This window comes from Acanthochromis polyacanthus, chromosome 17 (assembly GCF_021347895.1).
Source record: "Acanthochromis polyacanthus isolate Apoly-LR-REF ecotype Palm Island chromosome 17, KAUST_Apoly_ChrSc, whole genome shotgun sequence".
NCBI lineage: Eukaryota > Metazoa > Chordata > Actinopteri > Pomacentridae > Acanthochromis > Acanthochromis polyacanthus.
Genome location: NC_067129.1, coordinates 13937933 through 13963100, shown reverse-complemented (window position 1 = coordinate 13963100; position 25168 = coordinate 13937933). Strand labels below are relative to the sequence as shown.

Here is a 25168-nt window from a genome sequence, read left to right as displayed (position 1 = left end):
TTTTTTTTTCCTAGAACATTTGTTTAAGAAGAGTCAAATCTGCTTTGACAACTGCTGACTATCTTTCGCCTTCTCTTGGTTTCTGTGCTTGGCAGAGACCCCGTCAGTCTAACCAGCTTCAGCCTCCCCCTGTGTAGAAATAATTAGTTGGAACAATCGACAGTGAGCAATATATGATCTGTTTTGTTTTTTTCTTCCACAATTGAGAGATTTTCTCGTTCTTTTTTTTTTTCATACATGATACAATGTACTGCGCAAAATGGATCTGCGCACATACTGGAAGCATAATGTTGCTGAGGACATGCAAGTTGTTGAGTATACAGCAGAGCAAAAGCGATGTTTCCCAATGTCATAATCTTCTTCGTCTTCTTGAAACATTATCTGTCACTTAGATTTGCATCTTCAGGCGCGTGACTCTTTCTTCGAGTGTGGCTTGTTTCCCAGCAGGGCATCAATCTCGGTGATGGTTTGAGGGGTCATTTGGGATAAAATCTGGAAGGAAGACGGGAGGAAACAGCGATGAGTTTAAACTGTGATCTGTTGTTTTCATGCTAGTTGTCACTTTGTTATTGGAAACAGAGTCGCAGATCTATTAGTTTAATCCTCTGAACCCCAAAGCCCACCAACGGATTTGAATACTGCCAAGTGACATAATTTATCACAGACAAACCGCCAACTTTCTGATGGTCCTTGAACTACTCATCTGTGATGTACAGTTGTTAGAGAAACTAAAAAACAAGATTAGAACTTAAGTTCTACATGCCCCGTTTAGAAATATGACAAAAGCAAACTACATGCTTTAACCAGATGCTGCGAAAAAATAAAATTCTGTTTCTTTCGGTGACTCAGCTGCAACTAACAGTCATGTAACAAAAATTCTGTGACTTTTTCAGTTGAACTTGTCTGAATTGCAGGCTGTGTTTAGAGAAGATAACTCTACAAACAAAGTAAAAATGTAAGCAGTGAAACATCTATAGTATATACACAATCCAGGCGTAAACTAACCGTGACGTCACCCGTTGGTTTCAACGCCGAGAAAATGAAGCCCGGATTTTGCTACTTCTGGTCGCCGTTTTGGATTTTTTGGAGCCCAGTGACGTAAAAAGCGTCATCAAACAGGCTGGACCGGTAGAGCACCTAGGGGCAGGATTGGCTGAGGACTCTGTTATCCCGCCACATTTTACCACAGAGGCTTCTGTTGCTGTCTATCAAGTATAGCCACGCCCCCTGGCTCCACCACCTTCAACGATTTATTTAAAATTCAGTATTGATTTATTTTAAGATCGGCCACCTGATCTCTCATTTTGACCATGAAAACTAACGGGAAAAAAATCCTGAGCTGTAGGACATCAGTCTATCAAATTTTATTTTTCCAAAAATGAATTGGGGTCTATGGAGAAAAAGCTTTTTGGAGCCAACCCTAGCGGACGGCGTGATATTGCAAGTTTTTGACACTTCCGGGTTGGCTTCAATTCTGGAGCCAGATGCTACGTCTACTATATATACACAGTCTATGACACAATCACTATTTTTCCACTATTGGCAACACTTGCAGGTAATGGAAAAATGTTCATTGTTTTGTTTTATGATTTATGGTATTATAACTGTCATACTGCACAAAAGACACCTTTAATTTCTCCCTTCTTCCAGCCATAGTTGTGCTGTTTCCAAAGAGGTGCAGGATTTTAAACTGCAGTGAAAAATGAGCCTACTGTGAGTGAAAATGTGGCAGGAGCAAAAAAAAAAAAACCCATCCAAAAACAGGTTGAGGTTCAGAGGGTTAATCCATATTTTTAAGAAAAATTAAAAAAGACGAGAGTAAAATCTGACCTTTTACTGTAAAATTTATTTTTGGGTATATCACCCAGCCATAAGATAATTTTTAGCATCAATAAACAAAACCTTTACTTCATGTACACACATGGACAAAATTGTTGGTACCCCTCAGTTAAAGAAGGAAAAACCCACAATTCTCACTGAAATCACTTGAAACTCACAAAAGTAACAGTAAATAAAAATTTATTGAAAATTAAATAATCAAAATTAGCCATCACTTTTGAATTGTTGATTAACATAATTATTTAAAAAAACAAACTAATGAAATAGGGCTGGACAAAAATGATGGTACCCATAACTTAATATTTTGTTGCACAACCTTTTGAGGCAATCACTGCAATTAAACGATTTCTGTATTTGTCAATGAGCGTTCTGCAGCTGTCAACAGGTATTTTGGCCCACTCCTCATGAGCAAACAGCTCCAGTTGTCTCAGGTTTGATGGGTGTCTTCTCCAAATGGCATGTTTCAGCTCCTTCCACATATGTTCAATGGGATTCAGATCTGGGCTCATAGAAGGCCACTTTAGAATAGTCCAACGCTTTTCTCTCAGCCATTCTTGGCTGTTTTTGGCTGTGTGTTTTGGATCGTTGTCCTGTTGGAAGACCCATGACCTGCGACTGAGACCAAGCTTTCTGACACTAGGCAGCACATTTCTCTCCAGAATGCCTTGATAGTCTTCAGATTTCATCGTACCTTGCACACTTTCAAGACACCCTGTGCCAGATGCAGCAAAGCAGCCCCAAAACATTACTGAGCCTCCTCCATGTTTCACCGTAGGGACAGTGTTCTTTTCTTCGTATGCTTGGTTTTTGAGTCTATGAACATAGAGTTGATGTGCCTTACCAAAAAGCTCCAGTTTGGTCTCATCTGTCCAAAGGACATTCTCCCAGAAGCTTTGTGGCTTGTCAACATGCATTTTTGCAAATTCCAGTCTCGCTTTTTTTATGAGTTTTTTCAGCAGTGGTGTCCTCCTTGGTCGTCTCCCATGAAGTCCACTTTGGCTCAAACAACGACGAATGGTGCGATCTGACACTGATGTACCTTGGCCTTGGAGTTCACCTTTAATTTCTTTGGAGGTTGCTCTGGGCTCTTTGGATACAATTCCAACGATCCGTCTCTTCAATTTGTCATCAATTTTCCTCTTGCGGCCACGTCCAGGGAGGTTGGCTACTGTCCCGTGGGTCTTGAACTTCTGAATAATATGAGCCACTGTTGTCACAGGAACTTCAAGCTGTTTAGAGATGGTCTTATAGCCTTTACCTTTAAGATGTTTGTCTATAATTTTTTTCAGATGTCCTGGGACAATTCTCTCCTTCGCTTTCTGTTGTCCATGTTCAGTGTGGTACACACCTTTTCACCAAACAGCAGGGTGACTACTTGTCTCCCTTTAAATAGGCAGACTGACTGATTATGAGTTTGGAAACACCTGTGATGTCAATTAAATGACACACCTGAGTTAATCATGTCACGCTGGTCAAATAGTTTTCAATCTTTTATAGAGGTACCATCATTTTTGTCCAGGCCTGTTTCATTAGTTTGTTTTTTTAAATAATTATGTTAATCAACAATTCAAAAGTAATGGCTGTTTTTGATGATTTAATTTTCAATAAATTTTTATTTATTGTTACTTTTGTGAGTTTCAAGTGATTTCAGTGAGAATTGTGGGTTTTTCCTTCTTTAACTGAGGGGTACCAACAATTTTGTCCACGTGTGTACATACTGAATTTTTTTTTCATTTTTTTGTAAAATAAATAAATAAATTCAGCCTTTGTGTTTGATAATTTATGACATTTTAACTCCCTCACGGTGTACAGAAGATATGTTTGAGTTCTCTCTCCTTCTAGCCATTGTTGTGTTGTTTCTGTAGAGGTGCAGGACTTTATACTGCAGTGAAAAATGAGTCCACAGTGACAATGACGGGAGCAAAGAGACGCCCAGAAACTGCTTGGGGTTCACATTGTTAAAGAAGTGTGGCTCAGTGTGTGAGGCAAAAATATTGATGTGGGAGAAAGAGAAGGAACAAAATTTTACCCGGAGGGCACCCAGGTTCTCGAGGAGCTGATCTGTATTAGAAACACCCAGAAGTACTGAGCTGACTCCCTCACTGCGCAGACACCAGGCTGGAAGAGAAGGAGAGAAAAGTGATAAAAGTCATGCTCAGTTAAAACTCTGTGATATCCATGATAATCAAAGAATGGCAGTAGATCTTTTTTAATGTCAGGAACAGATCACATGCCATTGTTGAAAATCTAATGGCCAAATTAAATATTCAACATTTTTTGTAATTAACTTTTTATTGCTTTTTAGAACATATATTCAACATATTTTAATGAGAATAACACTATAACAAGGATTCCAAATCAGTACATTTAATAGTAAACAAAGAAGGATATGTGATAGATAAGCCATTATTTCTCACTTTAAATAAACAGCTATGACTAAAATGGTAAAAGTCATGTGATTAACTAATAAGGTCACTGATCAGAAGTGAAAAATCTTCTCACAGACATTGGACAGAGTGTGACACACTATGCTGACCTCAGGTCTGTTGTATAACCGTCTCTGTGAACTTTCTACCTTTGTATTTGCACTTTCAGTAAACTGAATCAATAGTTTTGTGATTCTGTCAGTACCACAGGCACAATTAAAGATGGGAAAAATGTGCAGATGTGAATGATTTCAGTAAAACACACAAAGAATACTTGTATGTGTGTCCATGCTGAAAACTTAGGCCTTTTCCTGGCTCGTACCGATTGCTAACTGTGCAGCAGTGCAGCCCAGTCTGTCCGCCAGTAGATGGAGCTCCTTGATTTTAGCGAGCTGCCTGCGGCCCTCCTCACTGTTCACTCGCTCCTTCAGCCACTGGTATCCCTACATCAGCACCAAAATGGAGAAAATCACTGACACAGTGCCGACTCTACACTGTAAGACTCAACTGAAAAGGTGGACAATTACACCGAGGCTGATTCTGAGTGAGAGAAACCCCAGATGAAAACTGACCTTCATTGCAGCTCTGGAGCACTCAGGTACTCCATCACTGTACTTTCCTGTGATTAATCCACAAGCAAGTGGAGACCAAGTCATTGCTCCCACACCTGAAACAGTGAAGCGAGAGAGAATGAAGCAAAATGAAACCTTCGGTTACAGAGATAGACAGAGCTGTGAGACTGTGAATGCTCACCGATCTTGTGGTAGAGTTCAGGAAGCTGCACCTCGACTTTATCCCTCTGGAAATAGTGATACTCTGCCTGCTCACACACAGGTGGTATCAGGTTGAACTGGCGCGCCACTGAGTACGCCTCCTGGTGCCAAACAGAAACAGAACGCAGCAGTTACCGATCAGCATTTATGCAAGAAAGCTGACGGCATTAAATGTGTGAAAGAGTGACACTTTCAGAATAGAAGCTCAGCACTCACCATGATCTCCATGGCGCTCCAGCGGGAGGTTCCCCAGTACATGGCCATACCCTGGTTTATTACAAACGTCATGGCCCGTACAATCTCTGCAAATTACATCCAGTGAAATTAGGCTACATGCTTTAGATTGCTTTGAGGCACCAAGAACATAGCAATACATTATCTCTACATATCTGCCAGCAATTCAAACCTCTGAAACTGACCTTCCATGGGACTGTTGACGTCATTTCTGTTGGCAAAAACGATGTCCACATAATCTAACTGGAGTCTTGATAAGGATCCTCTTAAACCTGCAATAAACAACAGATTATTATTATTATTATAGTTACTTTCAGTTTTAGTGAGCTAAATGCTAACGTCACATGCTGACATGCTAATGCTTTGCAGATATAATGTTGACCACATTTACTGTGTTGATAAGCTCATGAACTCTGAATGCAATAGCAATAGTTGTGTGGGTATTTGATCACTAGTTCAAGTTCCACTATTTTCATTATGCTTGATGAAGCTGGAAGTTTACACAGTTCAACCTGAAGCTGGTGTGAATGTTTGCACCGAATCTTGGATCCATCCAATAGAAGTTCAGATATTACACTCAAAATCACTGAATTTCATTGTGGAACTAAAAGGCACTGAAGTCATTAAGATTCATCCTCAGGGCACCATGAGTGTCCATCCAATTATTGTGGAGCTATTTTAACTTTGAAGTAAATTAGTGCATTAACCAACTGACCGAGCGACTGGCTTTAACATCGACATATTTCCACTGTAGATGGGGTAAAAACAGCATCATTTAAGGGGTAGGAATAGATGAGAAATAGCATCTAAACAGCATTTTAGCAGTACAGATTCTTAAGAAATCGCATAATCTATGCTGGTGCATGATAAAAATACATTTTACTCCAAGGCGGAACTGTTTTATGTCACATTTTCTGCTTCTCAGATGTTTTGTCCTGGCGTCCGCCATGTGCCAGCTTTCCATCCTTGAGTATGTCACCATTTTGAGTAAGCGAAATACTGTATGAAGCCCAGATACGAGCGTTGTCATGCATGAGCTGCAAGCCTTAAAAGCAACGAAACTCCACTGATTACGTAATGGCCTCAAATCCAAAAGCTTCATGACAATAACAGTCAATCAGCCCATTCAGCTCCTCGGTAAATGGTCACCTGAAGGCCTTACCGTTTACAAAACAAACAAAGAATTTGACTGTCCGAAAGGCCAACAGCCTCTTAGCTCTTTTGGGATTATTTCTGGGAGGGCGGACTGATTAAGTGGCAGAAAAGCAACAATCTTGAGATGTCTATTTGGGCTCATCTCTCCACGTTTCCTCATCTGACCCTCTGTACTTTTGATCCACACATTTCTGATGACAATCTACTGAAACCTCCGAAACTCGACTCTCTGTGATCAGTCTTCAAAGTCTCATGTCGCCTTCGATAAAATCACACTCCTCATATTTTACCAGCATCAGCCACGAGCAAAACTTCACAACTCCTGCAAAGGAGTTTTTATTAGCTGCTGTGAAACGTAGACGTTTATTTGATTTTATGGCCGGTTGATGTATTTACTGCAACATGTAACATGGAGTGGCTTTAAATGACAAAAGCGCTCCCACTCAAAGATTACAGAGACAGCGAATGATTCATCACAACTGTCTGCTCAGTGGTTGAACTGATGCACATTTTATACACAATAAAAATGCAGCACATCTCAAGAAACTACAATTGATCTGGAAATGTGTTAAGCTGCAGCTTGACTCCCTTTCTATACTGTAGGAACACATGTCCTGAGACTGGAGCCAGACGATTAAACTCGGCACTTCTAGGCCATAAACGGAGCTTCTTTTATGTCCTCTATGATTTTCTACAAATGTCAGGAGTGAAATAGTTTTGGGTAAATAGTTGATGAGACTCTACCTTCAATAATGTGCTTTCTGGAGAGCCCTCTCTCTGTCTCGGCTCTGTGGAATAATGAAAATACACATTATTCATGTTATACTGAAATGATGAAATTAACACTGATTTTAAAAATGTGCAGGTTAGTATATAATCTGCTGTACTTACTGGCCTCCCCAGTAGATTTTTGTAGTGATGACGAAACTTGAACGCCTGACGAGGACACAATTAAAATAAGTTTTAACAGACACACTCAATCTTTTTCTCTCTGCAAAGTTCTGCTTCTAAAACAGCACGGTTTCTTTTTTTCATGTTGGCATCAGTATAGTACATTAAAAAATACATATTTGCACTACTACGTGTTTTTTTTCTTTTCTTTTTTTTTTGCTGTTGCACCCAATATTATGATCTGGGACTTTATTTCCACATTTTTGCCCTTTTATAGTCTCCTGATTCTAAAGCACTTCATTTTAAAAAGTCTGAATCTCCCATGAGATAATTTAATGGCATTCCTCCTCCAACAGTAATAAACACACGTAGCAATTCAGTGCACTTCAGAAAGGGATTATTAGGGATTATTCAGAAACATTTGGGGTCTAATGGAGTTTTTTTTCACATGCATGAGTCAGTGGGAGAAAATGAGTATTATCACCTCCATCCTTTCTTCTTGATAATGTTCCCCAGAGTGATTTCCGCCCTGTGGAGAAACACATCATTGACTGTGATGGATTGATGCTAACTTCAGACCGCTGTGCAACGATATTAAATCTGCAAACACATGTTAAGAATCCTAGAAGCGCTTTTTCTGACTTGTTCATTTGTCTCCGGAGAGAAATTACAGGTTATGAGGCAGAGGAAGAGAAGAAAAAAAACTCGACAAGAAGAAAAGTTTTAATTGAGGCTTGGAAGGAGAAAGTGAAGCCTGACCTTCCAGAGGCGTACACCTCCGCCGTGTCAAACAGGTTCACTCCGTTCTCATAAGCTATGGTCATCAGGTTCTCAGCCATCTGAGGGAACACAAAAATTGAGACTGAGAGAGGGAGACGATGGATAAATTCCAATTACCCAGAGGTCATTTGTGAAGGGCACTAGCAGGGAGGATAATACAGTACAATGCCTCACCAAGTTACTACAGTTTCAAGGTCTGTGGGCTTTTGAAACATTTCTACAATTGAAAAAACACTGAGATTTGCGTTCAAAGAGCGTTCCACAAAAGTAGCACGAGTGAAGGTGTTGGAAAATCTGCTGCTCATACAAACAGAGAAACAACAGAGCTCTCACCTCATCAGAGATCTGTGATCCAAATGTCACCCAGGTGCCTGAACGAGAGCACAGACAGACAGACACGTTGCTCGGTTTGACGGTTTGAAACAGAAATGAATATTTCCCCTGCCTTCAAAACCAACTCACCTAACCCGAGGCAGGAAACACGCAGGCCTGACTTTCCCAGGTTCCTGTGAAAGACAAGAATCAGAAGGTTAGGAAAAAGAAGGCAGCCTGTCAGGCTTAAAAATAAACAGTGAGAAGAAAGAGTGTGAAGTGTGGGCATTTGAGATCCATGTGCACATGCAATCATAGTAACAAGTAAGATGTGTGTTGATGTCTGTGAATGATGAGCAGAAATAATCCTATAATAAATGCATAAATAAATCTCGAATGATGAGACACTTTGGCTAAACAGTGAGGGAAACTGGAGCAAACTTCTTACATTTCATTTTAGTTTTTCCACTTTATTTTATACTTTACAATATTTCAGAAGAAAAAAACAAGCCCCTTTATTAAATATGTATTAGCAGTCTAAGCATTTATGACTAACTTTAAAGTAGCTGTACTATACTAACCTATAAAGATATATCTTATATTTTTTCATTTACGTCCCCCCCACAGCTTTGGTTATTGTTGTTAACAAGCACATTAATAACCACTTTCATCTGTTTGCAACTAAATGATAGTGTTTATTAAAGGTTTCTGTGCTATACTATGTATTAATGCTAAACAGGGGCATTAAATTGTTACTTTACAGGGAAAATTAGGATTTTATACACAAAGCACCAGCTTCATATTAATGAAAGTGCATCTGTGCAATTTTGTTCTGCTACTAAACACTTGTCTGAGCACATGCAAAACTAAAATACTGGAAGACGAAGTTTTGCACGGGACACCAGCCTACAGAGATTATATAAGCAGTTAAACTAAATGAAATCCCAGTTAACACAAACCAGGTGTTATGATTTGATACGAACTATGACAGAGGATAAAAGCGAATCGTTAACATAAGTTATGTTCCTGGGCGCTTCCTCCGCTACATCTGCTGAGCGAAAGTCTTTCTGGCCTGTGGTTAAATTACTGCCTGTGTCTAATTATGTCTGAACAATTGACCTTTCCTCCTTCATATGTTAACAGTTCAGTGTATTACAGTGGGTCAGTCAAACAGCTGGAGGGGACAGAGCTCACATCAGTTGGAGTCCAGGCAAAAGCAAAAGCCTATTTTTTAACCAAAAATTACAACATTTTTGGTGTGTGCGATAAATGCCCAAAATGCTCCATACGCTCACGAGGAGTCCATTACCCAACACGTCACATCTGATTATCCAGATAGCTGGATTTTGAAGGACGGGCAGGGAGCGGCAGAGAGCTGCATTTCTGACCACAGGAGCATGTACAGCTGAAAATGATGTGGGCTTCATGCTCTCCTCCTCCTCATCTTCCTCCTCCTCTTCCATGTGTGCTCTCCCCCATTCTAATTAGCCGGGGAGCCAGCTGGAGAGGCAGCAGAACTGCAGTGCAACTCGCTGCTGCTCGCCGTCTTTTCATCTCCAGCGCCTCTCCCCTCTCTCCCTGTCTGCCTGCGTCCACCACAAATAGCCAAATGCAGAAAGACAGACTGTCAGAGCATTTAGACTCAGTCGAACGAGTCCTGCTTTTATTTTCCTGGTCTATTTTTAATGCCCGACCTAAAGCTATTTTTAGATTCCTGCATATGTAAGCATTTGTGTGCCACTGTGTGTGTGTGTGCGTGTGTGTGGGGCATCGGCGTTCATATGTGCGCCGCGTGTGGGCGTGAAATGCATATTGTTTGTGGCATTACGTTAAACTCTGTCAAACTAGCGCACAGGTGGAGGGTCAGGGAGGCTACATGAAGGGAAAATCTGTTTGTGCGGCTGATTCCTTGAATGGTAATATGGCTCCGGCTCACCGTTTGTCAACCAGTGACAGCTCTGCCTGTTCTCACTCACTTTGAACACTGGGAGTAAATATAAATGAGGCACATGGGAAAAACACATTTCAGAGAGTTTTTCTCATTTAAAGTGCATTTCAAATCAGCTATTTATCTTTTTTCATTCGCTGTTTTGTTCTCTTTCACTGGTGTTTTTCTGTGACATCCATCATATCACGCCTTTTTGCCTCCACTTTAGTCGGGGGAAGTTAAAGGAATATTTTTGTCAAACAACATTTGACAAGGTTGGGCCAATAGCAGCATCCCAAAAATATTCCCTGCAGTTTTGCTCGGCTTCATGTCTAAAACAAAGCTTGGAATTGATTAAAAATAGCTCGCAAGGTAGCAGCAGTCTCGAGAGCACAGGAATAACATTTATGCCTGTCAAGGATCATTTCCAAACTCGTCTTCACTTATTTTGATTTTACTACGTATTTTTCTTTTTCTTTTATAAAGACCTTTGAGAAAAATGCTTAGAATTATCTATGAGGGCCTTTTATTTATCTGAGGCTCTTATATGTGAATTACAGACATTAATTAGGCTTGTTAACCACCAAGAGGCCACCATCTTTCCATACTTTCCTTTTTAAATTGTGCCATGATGACAAGCAGAAAGGTTATGTGTGACCAATACAACAACGCAACAACAAAACATGAGTCAGCCTTCAGAGAATGTCAAGAGCCCAGTGGCAGCCACAGCTGTTACACAAATGCATCCATTTTTCTGTTTCTATGTGCTCATCTTTAATGTGTTTTTAAAAAACACATTAAAGGTTCGGTTAGCTGCAAATATACACATCACGAAATGAAATGGTAAACCGGTGCGCATTATTGGATAAATTCCATGACTGCTGTGTCACATAGAACACTCATTATTTATTTTTTTGTCATTGTTTCTGTGTGTGACAACTGGCCGCCCCCTCCCTGCTCTCAACTCCACTGCTCGCTGCAGTGCTGCAGTCTGCTAAATTACTATCAGTGAGTCTGGAGAGACACATGCTCCCTCTTTCCTCTCACTATCTCCCCCATGACAGCCTTTCATGCACACACAGGCCCCCACGCATGCATGTGCACAGACACTCGGCCTACATTTCGTGTGATGTGGATTTTGACAAACGTTGCTGCGAAAACGGACAAGATCTATACTGCAGTGACGGGGCCGGTCGATGCTTTCGCGTGAACATTCACGCTTGATGGGAATTACACTGGAGCTCAGGCACAGATCTACATACGGACATGCATGAATGCACTCGTGAGCAGGGCACACAGAAACGCAGATGCTTCTCTGTAGCCTTTCTAAGTAGGGCTCCCTGTGTTTTCTTGTCTGTTTTTTATTCTCTCGCAATAAATCACCATCTGCAAACAAGGTGATTATAGGGACTGGGCCTGGTCCGTCCGATACATTATTAATGGAGGAGAGAGAGGAGGCGCACAGGTGCTCCGTCATGGTGTAGTCAGCATTTTAACCTGTGCTGACATTTACAGTTAGTTTTCACCCGAGACAGGAGGAAGATACTATATACAGATGGTTAGGTGCAAATGATGGAGTTTTTTTTCCTGCAGTTGTCATAAAATGCCACACACATGCTGAGCAGGCTCTTCTCTAGAGGGAAGCACACCTAGATATTAATAACACTCGCGTCAGTGTGTGTGTGTGTGTGTGTGTGTGTGTGTGTGTGTGCTTTTACAGGCATTTGCTGAGCACAAACTGTGGGAAGATGGTGGACTGTCTGTTCTTTTTTAATAATGCTGTATACACTGTTTCTGGGCTTTAAAGGGTCACTTCACCTAAATTAAAGACCATATTTTCTCATCCATGCAGAGATGTATTCTTTCAATACAACAGAGATCAATTATTTTTTAACAAGATGAATCCTGTTTTTTAAAAGAAACAACCAATTTCCTTGTCTACAACCAGTGTCACAAATCCAGAGGCCAGTTAACAGTTTTTCTTTGGTAGAAAGTGGTCAGCGAGATCTGGATATTACCCAAAGTATCAGTTTCAATTGCTGCCGACTTGAATCTGAAATTTCAGAGCCAGATATCTGAAAACCTGGACAAATAAAAACAAATTATCTGCATGGCTAGGTACCAAGTTAAGTGAGAAAAGGTTTTTTTTTTGGCTCTTTAGCTCTGAGGGACAAGAAGCCAGCGTAAAATCTGACAGTGTGCTAATTCCATGCTTCAGCTATTTTTAAAAGCATTAGGCTAAACAACAGACTTTCAAGCAATGTGATGTTTTTAATTCAATTACATTAAACTAGTTAGGAAAGTGGGTCTGTCCTAATTATAAAATACACATGCTGTGAGTGGAGCAAATGGAAAAAAAGACACAAAGACAGACTCTCTGACACACACACCTTCACACAGACACACAATCTCGCTGCTCACCTCCAACGCTGCTAACACTTTATTAATGGTCGTGACTCTCCAGTAAACTGAAAGTGCATGTAGTGGAGCGGCAACAGGAAAGAGCCGGTTTTAAAATGATGAATCTTTCTGTATTTGTGTCAAGTTTTTCTATTCAAAGTGTTGGAACAGACATGACGACAGGAGAAGCACTCCTTACTGTGGCACAGATTTTGTTTTGACTACTTGTAAAATGGAACCTGACAGCGGAGTAGTACAAAAAAAAAAAAAAAAAAAATCAGTCACTTCAGCATGTTGAAATGTTAATGAAACCCATTGTTTGGAAAGGTCGCTGCACCGTCCTGCTACCTGTTTCATGCCTGTTGAGAGACAGATGAAGATGAATATTTGAATGATACGTCAGTTTCCTGGTCTGCCATCTCTTAAGTGACAGTTCGATGAATTTAAAATGATTAAATACGGTCTCTGAGATGTTTTTGAGTGTCACGACATGCCCCCGTTCCCCCCGTGTCCTTGTTTCCCCGTGATTTAAAACATCTCAGCTCTTGTCTTTGCCAAAATGAATTACGTTTGAGAAAGCATTGACATTTATTTACAGTGTATTTTTCACCAAGCTGTGGCACATTGATAAGAAAAATGATATTATATTTAAATACTTTCTCAGACTTTTTTCTAAATCTCTTCTTCATTAAGCTGTGTTTCCGCTTTGCTCTTACATAACAACATGCAATGATGACTTTGCCTCCGCCAGAAGACAATATCAGTCTTTGACTTTGACTAGACAGCCTACTCAGAGGACGTGATTTGGATTTTCTGGCCCTGATTATGACGCTCACAGCTCAGAACAAGCCTGCTGACTGCTGTTCCAATCCGCAGTTAATTATTGATGGATGTAAGCCTCGTCAAAACAACACTGACCCGGAGGTCACTTCACATTTTGAAGAGATTAAGTCGTCTGTTTTATGTACTTATCAAAGTGCGAGTCCTTAAATGGCTTAAAGTTCTTCGACACACAGCTGCACAAACAGTCGAAGTCTTGTTCGCTTCCACAATTTAGAACTGTAACATCCAGCAACCTGCTAATGTATATTAGTGGGTGGTGTGTGAAATAAGCAGGCAGAGTGAAGCGTTAAAATACAGATCATAGGTTGGGTATATTCTGGTTATGAGCCAACTTGAAAGGAAGCGAGTGAAGCTACAGAGTGACTTTGCTCAAAACTTGTTGGCTCTCAAAGTGAGTCACTAATCTGTTAAGTCAACTGGAAACGTAACAAAAAAAAAAGAAGGAATCCAGAGAGAGCAAGAGAGAGAGAGAAAGAGAGGAGAGTTGAAGGTCAAGACTGTAGCAGCCTGCTGTCTTGTTCTCCTCCCTGCTACACAAACCATTTGTTTCCACTGATTGTTAATCATGGCAACAATACGAGGCCAAATTGCTTAATTATCACTTGATTATTAATGATGAATCTACCCTCCTGAAGTGTCTCACTGTTTAGGATTTGTTACAGCTTCAGTGCAAGGTGTGCCCACTGGGTTTTACAGAAGTGGGAATACATTGTTTGCTATTTTATCTTACATTTTACATGTGAATCTGAGCTAAAAATCAACAAACTGACGTCACAGTGCCCTCAGAGCATAGAAAGCAGTCCAGTCTGACTGTAACAAGGAACATACTGTGAGAGTCATAACACTGGGGCCGGATCACTGTCTCATAGCGCTAAATGACCACAATATATCTGTAAAAGTTGACGGGGTTCTTCATCACTACCAACGACTGAACCATTACTTCATCAGCTGCTCAGATTAAAGCCTTTCAAAGCTCCCTGTTCGAGTGTGCTTCTGTCAGAGAACAGTACCTCTCTGCTCAGCTGAATGTCAGAACACTTCAGATCCTCATACAAAAGTTAAACATGCAACCGAATATTAGGGATCATTACTACACTGTTTTGTTCTGTGATGCATCGCTTTTTAATGGACATTTTAGTCTGTTGCCTCATGTAACTATTCAGTTTGTCGTTGGCTTTGATGTGACTTTGTTTGATGTTGTGTCAATAGCAGTTATCAGAGTTCAAGAAGATGAAATCAGCATGAGAGCAACAAGAGCAGCAGGTGTTAAGTGATATTTTACCATAGAATGAGCCTGGAAATAGCAGCGTGACAAATGAATTGAAATTCAAGGCAAAAAACTTTTTCGAGAGCTTGACCTGCGGTTCAAATTTCTCAAAAGAACTTGTGGATTTTGTGTTAAAATCATTTTTAATTAATAATAAATACAAAAGTTAAAAGCCACTGGAACTGAATTTTACTTTATTTTTCATTGGTGTTTCTTAGTTTAGTTCAGTTACAGGTAATTATTACAGGTGCAAATTTGCTCTACAAGGACTTTTATGTCAAAATTAGAAGATACTAAGGCTACTGAACTGCAAAGCTCATTAAAACTAAGGTAGGCAGTATTTTTTTTATCATGACTGGGTAAAAAACACATATTAACCTTTCAGCATGTTGTAACTCAAGTGGTCTAAGAGGAAATTAGATGTCTGCACCTATTGCTGGCTCCATTGTTAGGTTTTAGATCATCTAGCCCATGATGGGAGATTTTAGCAAATCACAGGGCTTTTTACTGATATTGTATAAATAGCAAAGTCCACAGTGAGAGCAGAATGTGCTGCTGCTTTGGCTTAGATCACTCGGCAGACTTGGGTTTGAATCCACGTGAAACCACAAATGAATGTTGACTTTTAGCTTTGTGTGTTTGCTCGTCTGGCGGCAGCAGCTTAGACCAGAGAGGGAAGCTGAGGCTGAATGATGTCAAATTCTGGTTTCTTCAGATTTCTGCTTACTGCAGCTTTAACATGTTACATCTTGTTTGTTTCACCCTCACAAAAACTGAAATGTAAAAACAACACATTGTGATTGTTTTTTGTTTTACCAGGCTATAGATCAAGTTTGACCAGGTGGGCTCACCTCCTGCCGTCTTCATGTGTCTATGAGGTTGCCAGGCAACCAACTGACACTCTCCATCTCCAGTCTTTGTGCTAAGCTAAGCTAGCCGGCTGCAGCTTTATGTTTAGTGTACAAACACGAGAGTGGCATCAATCTTTTTGCAGCTAATTATTGTTTCTCCCAAAATGTCGACCTATACCTTTAACAAATTATGAGTTCAATTTACTGCACAGAACCACAGAACCGTTGCTAAAAAACTCAGTTTTAGTCCCTGAGAACCCAGAGATTGGCATTCTTGTCGTGTGTCGTCACTCCTGAACTCCTTCCGGTCTTTCCTGCTGTCATGGAGTTCTTTTAGAGCGTAAAACCATCATTTTACTAAACAATGTTGCCTCTTTATCAGTGTTCGACTACTCTCTGTGCGTCACAGTCCTGAATGTTGCCACACATGCGCCACCTTCACTCATGCATTAAGCTAGAGTCATCCAGCTGCCTGCCACTAACACAACCCACCCTGTGGCCATTAACTTTCAAAATCTGAGTGAGACAGTGGCAGATAAATCTATACTGGATATTGATCTTTTGCAAAATTACTGGAAGTTCTATTCTTAGCAGTTTTTGAAAGATAACCACAGATGTTTTCCAAATATGTGTTAGGGATCTCCTAATTGTCAAATCTGAGTCACTTTCTATTCTGAATAATCAGGTTTGCACAGATGAACACACAGATGCTGATTGTAGATGTTTTGCAGCTGAAATATTTCGCTGTGATGATGAAACTGGACCTTTGGGCTTTTCTGGCTCTGCTTCCACATTTCTTATGACTGTGTGAATCTTACCTTGTCATGTTTTTAATCTTTTTTTTTAAAATTATTTTACATCATTTATGAATTGTGCAAATGAACAAACAAAACCCATCCGGCTGACCAGGTTGCAGGTGGTGAAAACAGAGAGCCTGGTTATAGAAACTAGACAATATGCTGAGTTACAGAACTGTCTGTTAAAGTAACCCCTCCAACCACTTCTATTTGTGTCTTGAAAACTGCACACGAACACACAGACACACACACACTAGAATACTGCAAAGCAATGCAAAAAAAGATAAAAAGGGGAGTATTTTTAAAGGAAATCAGAAATGTAGATCACAGAAGGGATGTAAAGAAAAGAGTCACATAGAAAGAATCAGGGTACTGGGTGGCAGCGGGGGCTCATGGGAGTTGTAACAGGCAGCAGGGCCCTTTGTTTGAGACCATAAATACTCAGGTTAATGAGATAGCACAGGGGGAATTAGAAAACATGTCATCAAACAGAGTAAATGTGGGTGCTGTATAGAAAATGGGAGGCAGCTGAGATCAAATTCTCTATTGTGATATTAATTTGGCCTCAATCATGTCAAGAAATCTCCAGCATCTTATACTCACGGCCTCCCTCCCTCACTCGGCACGCAGACACGTTTTATGTACGTTCCTGCTTCCTCCTGGTCTCAGTCTGATTGTTACTACGGTGTGAAAATACAGAATGTGTGAACAACGCACTGCCACAACCAGACTGTGGCCAGGTGGTGGAGCTTCAAGCCGACTCAGTCATAGAAAGGACTGATAAGCGACAGCAGTGCTGGCTGATTAGAAAATAAGACAAAAAAAACTAAAGGCAATGCCTGGGGTGTTGCCAATGGCAACTGGAGCTGGCCATATGCTGTATAGACTTATTGTGCTGCTGCACTCCCTATTAGTGACACTTTTCCAGAGATGGCAGAACAACCAGGATAATCCAACCCAATCAAAAGTATGTCTGCTATTCGAGAGGAAATAAATAGAAATGGAGATATCCCAGTTTTGTCTTGTGGCTCATTCCCTTTTTAAGTATCCTATTAAATGAAAACTAAATTGACTGAAGAGAATGGCAGCAATTCAATCAACCTGATTACTAGGGAAACAGGTCGTTAAAGCTCTCCTCCTAGTTATTGAATTTTACTGTCTAAATGAGGGAAACATATGACACGAGGCTTTGGTCTTGAGAGTACTGTTAAAGTGCATGCATTGTGTTTTTATGTGCATTATTTTCCACAAACCCCTCTGTGAGTAGGGGCTGCATGAACAGCTGTCCTTGTCAAGCTGAAGCTCTAATCCATCAAGGTGAACAGAATCTAATTCTGAGGCACAAAAACACACAAATGACATTTTTCTCTTGCTGTTTATCTGGCCTTATTTTCTTCCCCACATTATGACTCAGACCTGGTGTGTGGATTTGTGTGCATAAGGTACTCTGCAGCGACGCTATTTTATGAAAATTAAATGCTTTTTAAACCTCCAAGAAAAAAGCTGGGTGTCCTGGGGTGATTTTAGCAAAGCTGTTATTGAAAGCGGGCTTTTTTTTTTTTTTTTTTTATTAATCTGTTGCAATGAGCAAGAGGCCGGGGCAAAATCTACATAAAGTCTATGGCAAATGCTCCCATATGCAAAAAGTCTGCCACACTGTGATAACATTATGGCTCTCTGGTATGGATTATATAAGCATTTCCACATCCATCAGCGTTTTTAGAAGTAAATGTCACATATTTTTTATAATGTCAGAGAAATCAGTGCTGTCTGTGCACTCGCCAACGTGTTTCTCATCTGGCTAATGGATATGTAGGCAGTGTGCACAGTTTGTTACAGGAGGCTGACCGTTCAAGCTAACCTCGAATTCACCTCACATCTCAACAAAGAGATTGACAGAATGAGGAATAAAGAAAAGCAGAGCTTCATCATGAGAGGAGGCCCAAACTCATCAGCTGTCACCTTGTTTGTGGTGGAGGATTATCGCCTCTGACGTTCGTTATGATAATCTAACACCCGGGAGGTCAAAAGGCCGTAAGCGAAATGAAAAACCATCCCTGTGTCAGTCGATTTGAGCCCTGGAGCTCCTCGTCTCCTCCTCCTCAGGCCCATACTCACCTGTACTTCATACTGGTGTGGCGCCCAATGGCCTCCTTCATGTGGGCATGGCCCTGTGGGGTCTGACGGGACCCGGGCCCCTCCCTGGTCTTCACGGAGCCTTGGGTGATGTAGTTGCCATTGCTCCCTTGTCCACTACCTCCTCCTCCTCCACCTCCTCCTCCTCCACTGCCACCACCGCCTCCTCCTCCTCCTCCTCCACCGCCTCCCCCGACTCCTCCACTGCTTCCTCCGGGAGGTGGAGCAGTGCGAAGGCCACACAGCCGGTCCTCACTGCGACTCTTGAGGTTGTGCTCAGTGCATGCGAAGGACACCTGCATCCTGACCGAGGTTTCTGGAGCCTCTTAAGGAGAGTCAGAGTGCTGTCAATAGGAAGTCACACAAACAGTAATGTCTACAAACTGCCTGACACTGTCTTCCCCGTTGTGCTGTCGTGGCAACGCGGAGATGCAAAGGACTCAGACAGGGCAGGTCAGAGATTTTGGCTGAGAGTTGGAGGGAGCAGGCGAGAGTCCAGCCTCTAACATGACACACACAGAGTTGCCGTCTGCTCCGTCTCCTGTCTGGTGATGCAAACCTGGCAGAAGGCTCTTGGAGTTTTCACACTCGCACGATGCATCAGGGCTGCCCTCCAGAAACCATCAGGAGGCTTGTAAGCTCACAGCAGTCCTCAGACGAATGTGGGGATGTGGCAGTTCTTGGGAAGCCCCCAAAACCTCAGTGCAAGAGATGCCTCCCCTCAAGAGTGCCAGCCGCTCAGCCTCCTCCCACATACATGCACAGGCTCCTATGGCTTATGTGTTGATTGGTAAAGCACTTTTGCCAGCTTGCTGTTCTCTTCAGCTGAGATTAGTTGGGTCTGTCTTGAGCTGAGGAGCTCCGGAGTGTGCCGCAGCAATGACACAACCACAGCTCCAGGCATCCTCGCACCTCGCGTCGAAATAAGGCAAATTTTTTTCTTGTTATTATTCTAATTATCTGTCGCAAGGTGGGTCAGGAGAGAAGGGGGGGAAAAAACCAAAAAGAAGTGGCTCGAATTTACATGTACAGTCCAGACTTGATGTGATGAGAATTCACACAGTCAAACCCCACCGATGCATCATCGCCCAGCAGCTTCACGCAGCATCAATTTGATGCAAGAGAGAGAGGAGAGAGATGGAGAGGAATCAGCAACAACATTTCTGCAAGCACAAGAGCCGGTGCTGCTGGTAATTTTTTTAAATTTTATTTTTACCTTCAGTGTGTGGAGTAGTTCACATACCGGCAGCAGCTGTGCGGGTCTCCCGTTATTCGACAGAATCTCACGGTGCACGGATGTGAAAAAAACGCCGGCATAGTGGCCCAAAAATCAGCTGCAGCAGACATTTCAAACGCTCGATGCCGCCTCTCGGTTCTCCCTCAGCATCATTTTGTCAGTTCAGAGTCCGCCTTTTTTTCTTCTTCTTCTTCCTCTCCTTCTTCTTCTTCCTCCCGTTTTCTAGGCTCCAAAATGTTCACGACACACAAGCAGTGTGGGGGTTTGCAAGACTCTCTCTCTCTCTCTCTCTCTCTCTCTCTCTTTCTCTCTCTCTCCTCGGGTGTGATCTCTACATTTTTCATCACACTGGTGTACATACATTTCATCACATCCTCACATTTATAGGCTGGATTCTTCCCTCTCAGCTGGTTGCACCAAAATATTCCCCTCATGCGCACACACAAAAATAACCCTTGACATGGCAGTAATTCTTACATATCCACTTTATTTTTATTTTTCACTTAGTCTCCACTAAATCCCCACACGTGGCTCCCCCCCCCCCTCCACATTCAAGAGTCTATTCCACCACACCCATGTTTCCAATGCAAAGCAACACTTCATCTGCTATATATCCAAAGCAGTTCTTCAAGATTTGATTCAAATGTCAGAAACAGAGCAGATACATGACTCCCGAGACACATCACATCACATCAGCACACAGCAATTGCATGGCATATCGTTTCATATTGCATCACATCACATCGTGTGAGAACAAAATGGGATGTGTCATTCAGTGACCATGCAGGCAATGATAATTGTCCCTTCAAGGCTGTGTTTACGGTCTAAACTATGCTGCCATATCCCCAGAGAAGACTGTCAATCCTCAAAGTTCCAGTCTCCATGTTCGGCATTTGCCCTGCTGTGACTGCTTCACACAGCAGGGCCAATCTGCAAAAAAACATCTCACAAAACTGTACACGCACGCACACACATTCATCATATCTGTCAATTTGTTCTCACATCTAATGAAGTCTTGTTTTTAGAGCAAACGTGCGGTCCCAGAGCAGATTGCGCGGGAGTCAGCTGACAGCAGAATGTAACTTTGACTTGGCAATCAGCTCTTTTTAAAAAGGAGCTATTCACTGCTTGGAGTTTAGGGCGGCGGGGGAGTTTCCAGCTGTAAAGGCAGACAGAAAATATGGACACTAGAAGGTTTAATCATTTCCAGTCCTTTTAAAGCACCTCCTTTTCCGAACATCAGCATAATAACTAAATCTTTATCTCCACATGAGCTTAACCTTCACTTTCACTCCAGATAATGTCCATCATCGCTTTATACGGATGTGACAATGACTCAGTCTGCCCAACAGTTCAGAGGCTACACTGCGCTAAAACTGAGAGCATCACCAACACTTTGGGGCTTCACTTCACTTTCATGCTCCGTCTCCGAGTTCCAGATCGACACAACCAAAATGTCTTGGATACATCTATTCTCTTTCCCACTAATGAGAAGGATGTGTCAAAAGAAGGCCACAGGAAATGGGGGGATGCAGTGGATGATGATCTTCCTTATGGAAAGGCATTATACAAGCGATTGTATAATATGAACGTCCTTGACAAGATAGCTGATTTATACAACTCTGCCATCACTCAGCACCAAAGCTCATTACAAAGTATGTGATCCTTTACAGACAGCAAAGTCTCCATCTGAGATAAGCATTTTTACATAATGCTTTCTCTCATGTGCAGACCGACATGACCTGTGATCCCTTCAGCTACATTTCCATTCAACAATCTGAGGCAACAACAACAAAAATAATGTTTTCAAGCAGGAAATCTACATGGAGCAGACATCTCCCACAGTGATACATTGGTTTTGGCTGACTTTTTGCTGGTTTTGACATGCTTGAACAAAAATAGGAAGAAAGAATGCTGAGAATTGTTTGTGGTGGGCCTCAACATGAAATGTGCATGTAGTTTAAGACTGCTGAAGGCATTTATCCGCACTGACACTGTGACTTTGAAGTATTCCCTCAGACATCTTGTTTTTCTTACGGCTTTAACTCATCTTAAAGCAATTCGGTTTGCCAAAAAAAAAAAAAAAGGACGGTGCTTTTAGTAGATTTACTTCGATATAATCCATCAAAATTCCATCTCCTTCTGACTGTAATATCTTTAAATATGTCTAACCTTTAAGCTTTATTTCATTAAAAGGGAAGATTATGCTTTCAGCCCTCGTAATCTGGTTGTCAAAATCTAAGTATCTGTGTCGCTTTCCTAAATTTGCAGCAGATCAGCAGATGTGGAGCGTGTTTGTTTCCAGCAAAAGTAAAAAATTAGAGAGAGAATCGCGGTGGATGTTGATGCAGCTTCTGCACTGATTGCAAGCAATCAACAAATTAACCGAGGCTAGCGGATCACAGGCACAGAGGCTGCACAAACTGCTGCCATCACAAAATTTAAGAGCCAGTTGAAGAGATGGAAGTCGATCTGCCAGAGGTGGAGAGAATCAGCTGAATCATACTCTGGTGAGGCATCAATTGATTACAGTTATCAGAAAATGCTTCAGTTCTGGATTGGAGCATCAATTGAGCATATTTTGAGATCTTCCAACTGTAACTTGATTTTACAGATGATGCCCTTTAGGCTGCAGATGTTATTCCCTTTTTGAGACATTGTGTCACAGGGCTGGCTTGTCTTCACACCAGAGTCACGCTGCCACCTAGAGGCAGCTTTCCAGGAGTCTAAATCTTTGGAATATGGTGTGTAATAAAATGTCACATTGACTAATGAAATAGAAACAACAAATATATTCATATACTAGTATTTTTCAGCAGCAAATACATTCACAAATAAGCCATTATTTTACATGCACATGCATCAAAACAGATGAAAAATGCACCATTTTGATGTATATCTTAAATACTTCTGTGCTTTAAAAAAAAAAGAAACTTATTCAAACATATTGCAAAACTCTAGAGAACGAGCAGCCACTGCAACCTTTTCATCCCACAATCGGAACATTTTAAACAGGGAGATGCAAGCACTGTAACAACCAACTGTCCCCTGCTGTCAAACCACGCATCATTAACCCGAAACTTCTGCACCACTGATGTTGACCCCGTCGGGCTGCCGGAAATTAGACAATGGCTCATGTACAAGTTTCATTTGCGATCCCCAAGCAACCAGACGCTTCTGCAGTCCAGCCACATTTATTCAGCAGCTCTCTGCTTTGAAATCTCATCAAACGCCTGATATTTCTTTCTAGGTCACCGGTGGGAAAGAAAAAAATGCAAATATATTTCTCTCTTTTTCACCCACGAATGATGTCTCCACTCGCTGCCTTCAATTGCAGTCCTCTTCCAACAACATTCATGCATTGGTAATGTATTAGAAAAATATCAATCGTGATATTTAAATGGATCATCCACAGATGGCTCAGTTAAGTCGTCTCTTCTTCCAAGAAGCAGCTGAAAATCTAACTTCTTGTTAAATGTGTAGGTGTGGCACATTCATGTACATGTTCAGCTTTTATTTTCCTTAATGCCTGAAACCATCACTACTCATGAAATGGAGAGAAGTACTTCATCTTAAGGTGATCCTCCGATTTTGCTGTACTTCACCTCTTTCTGCCCCTTTGCCTCTCACCTGTATGTCATTGCAGAGCGCTCAGCCTCGCACTCGGCCAGGGAGAGGCCACATTCTCTCAGGTACAGCTCCAGCCGACGTCGCTCCACCAGTCTGTGGGCCGCCTCCAGGATCTGAGAAGCCAAGGCCTCCGACTCAGTCCTCTGCTCCGAGGTCTTGCTGCTCCGGGCTCCAGACTTGGCAACGATGCTCCCAGAGGAGGATGACGCCTTGGGTTTCTTACTGATGCCATAGAGGTCTTCCACTGAGTATTTCCCACCTTTGCCTCCTCCGGTGGCACCACGGCTGGCGAACATTGTTATCTGGATTCGGACGCAGGAGCTGATGAAAAATCTCTCCTCTCGTTTGCTCGGTTTTACCTGCTATATCTACTTTTGGCAAAAGCTGCCTCTGAGTTAGAAACAAAACAACAAGGCAGTGCTATTTTGATAGAGATTCATGAAGATTTGAAGCATCCGGCCCGAGGATGTCAGACATCAAACTGCACCAAACGGGAACTTAAAGCACCTGTAAAATATCAAAAAGTCTTGATTCCTCCTTTGTGGAGTCGAAATCCAAAATAAAACAAAGCCAGTCCCAACATGGCAGCAGCAACACCCAGTCACAAACAATGACTCCTGCTGATGTGAGGTGCTTCTTTGAGTAAAAAATGGATCGGGAAAGCAATCAGCATCTTTCTCTCTTTATCTCTCAAAGGAGGGACAGTCAGGGATTTGTGCTGAAGCTCCACCAGCTTACATTTGCTCAGATTAAGAGCGCGTACTGCAGTGGCTACCATATAATCACTGGCCTCTGTGAGAGTTCAGCACTCTGACCTTTTCTTCAGAAACAAACTGGTGATGATTTTTTTTTCACCTGCATGGATAATTGATCAGTCAATCTGCAGTGGAAGTGTCATCACAACCAACACTCTTGCCGCCTTCCAGCTCCTCTCCGCTCAAACTAAGTGAGAGTGGCATCTTCTCCAAGCCCGGCGCCGGCTGCAGGCCAGTGCTGAGTGTTATCGTCGGGGTCTGGGTTAATGTGCGAGCCAAGCCCCCTGCGAGTGTTTTTCACACAAACCATAAAGGAGCACAGAATGTGTGAGCCTCTTTTCACTGGAGAGGAAAGAAAAACCTCTTACGACTGATGTCCTGATCATAAAAAAAAGAAAGACAGGACATCTCCTGTGCGCCAAAATGAAACAGAATTAATGAAAACTCTTAAATCTAGACACACAGAAAGGTTATGGAAAACACAGGATGTTGCAGTGATAAGGAAAGATAAGAGTCATGAAGAGGATTATTTTTCTCCGTCAGCTTCTCCACAGTACGTACAAAGAGTCCACGTTTTAATCTGCTACGTTCATAACTGTTAAATCCCAGCTTAAAAAACAATAATAGGATCTCAAAATTAGTTTTTTGTCTTACATGTAAGAAATTAATTGATTCTCTTCCAGCATGAAACAACAGTAGGGTATTATTTTGCTTCCCTGAGATAAACATCTTTTTTATTTGAAATGAAAACAATCAGAAGATGTACAGTTGAAATAATTGGATATATTAGAGTTAAAGAAACCATCAATGACTTAATGGCTGACAAAACTGCATCAGAAGTCCAGTTCATTGACTGGCTGACAGCTCATTCATGCATCTGTTTAACTGTCCCTCTTTCTTCGTCTTCCAGCTGTC

The 25168-nt window shown here is 41.6% G+C and overlaps 1 protein-coding gene across 3 annotated transcripts; it reads right to left on the bottom strand.

The window, feature by feature from the left end:
- Positions 1-150: 150 nt before the first annotated feature.
- On the bottom strand, positions 151-23809 carry LOC110948841 (voltage-gated potassium channel subunit beta-2). Of its 3 annotated transcripts, none has more exons than XM_051937790.1 (15): positions 19848-20188; positions 18614-19726; positions 8561-8604; positions 8432-8469; positions 8078-8157; positions 7803-7847; positions 7319-7363; positions 7172-7215; positions 5458-5544; positions 5255-5340; positions 5019-5139; positions 4838-4932; positions 4588-4708; positions 3869-3957; positions 151-492 (listed from the first exon to the last, which is right to left on the bottom strand). In XM_051937790.1, exons 2-15 carry the CDS (start codon positions 18931-18933, stop codon positions 403-405), a joined length of 1305 nt encoding a protein of 434 aa, XP_051793750.1. In that variant the 5' UTR covers positions 18934-19726; positions 19848-20188; the 3' UTR covers positions 151-402. The 3 variants fall into 3 exon arrangements, with proteins under 3 accessions (XP_051793750.1, XP_051793751.1, XP_051793752.1); XM_051937791.1 differs by having other exon boundaries at positions 19875-20188; XM_051937792.1 differs by lacking the exons at positions 18614-19726; positions 19848-20188 and adding an exon at positions 23499-23809.
- Between the last annotated feature and the right edge of the window lie 1359 nt (positions 23810-25168).

Bases quoted from the DNA above. Each gene is read 5' to 3' on its own strand.
- LOC110948841 (XM_051937790.1), bottom strand. From the start codon at position 18,933: ATGCAGGTGTCCTTCGCATGCACTGAGCACAACCTCAAGAGTCGCAGT. The intron at 4,709-4,837 runs GTCAGTTTTCAT...GTGCTGATGTAG, and splicing joins GCTCCAGAGCTGCAATGAAG to GGATACCAGTGGCTGAAGGA. The intron at 3,958-4,587 runs GTACGAGCCAGG...CTTCTCTTCCAG, and splicing joins TGCTGCACAGTTAGCAATCG to CCTGGTGTCTGCGCAGTGAG.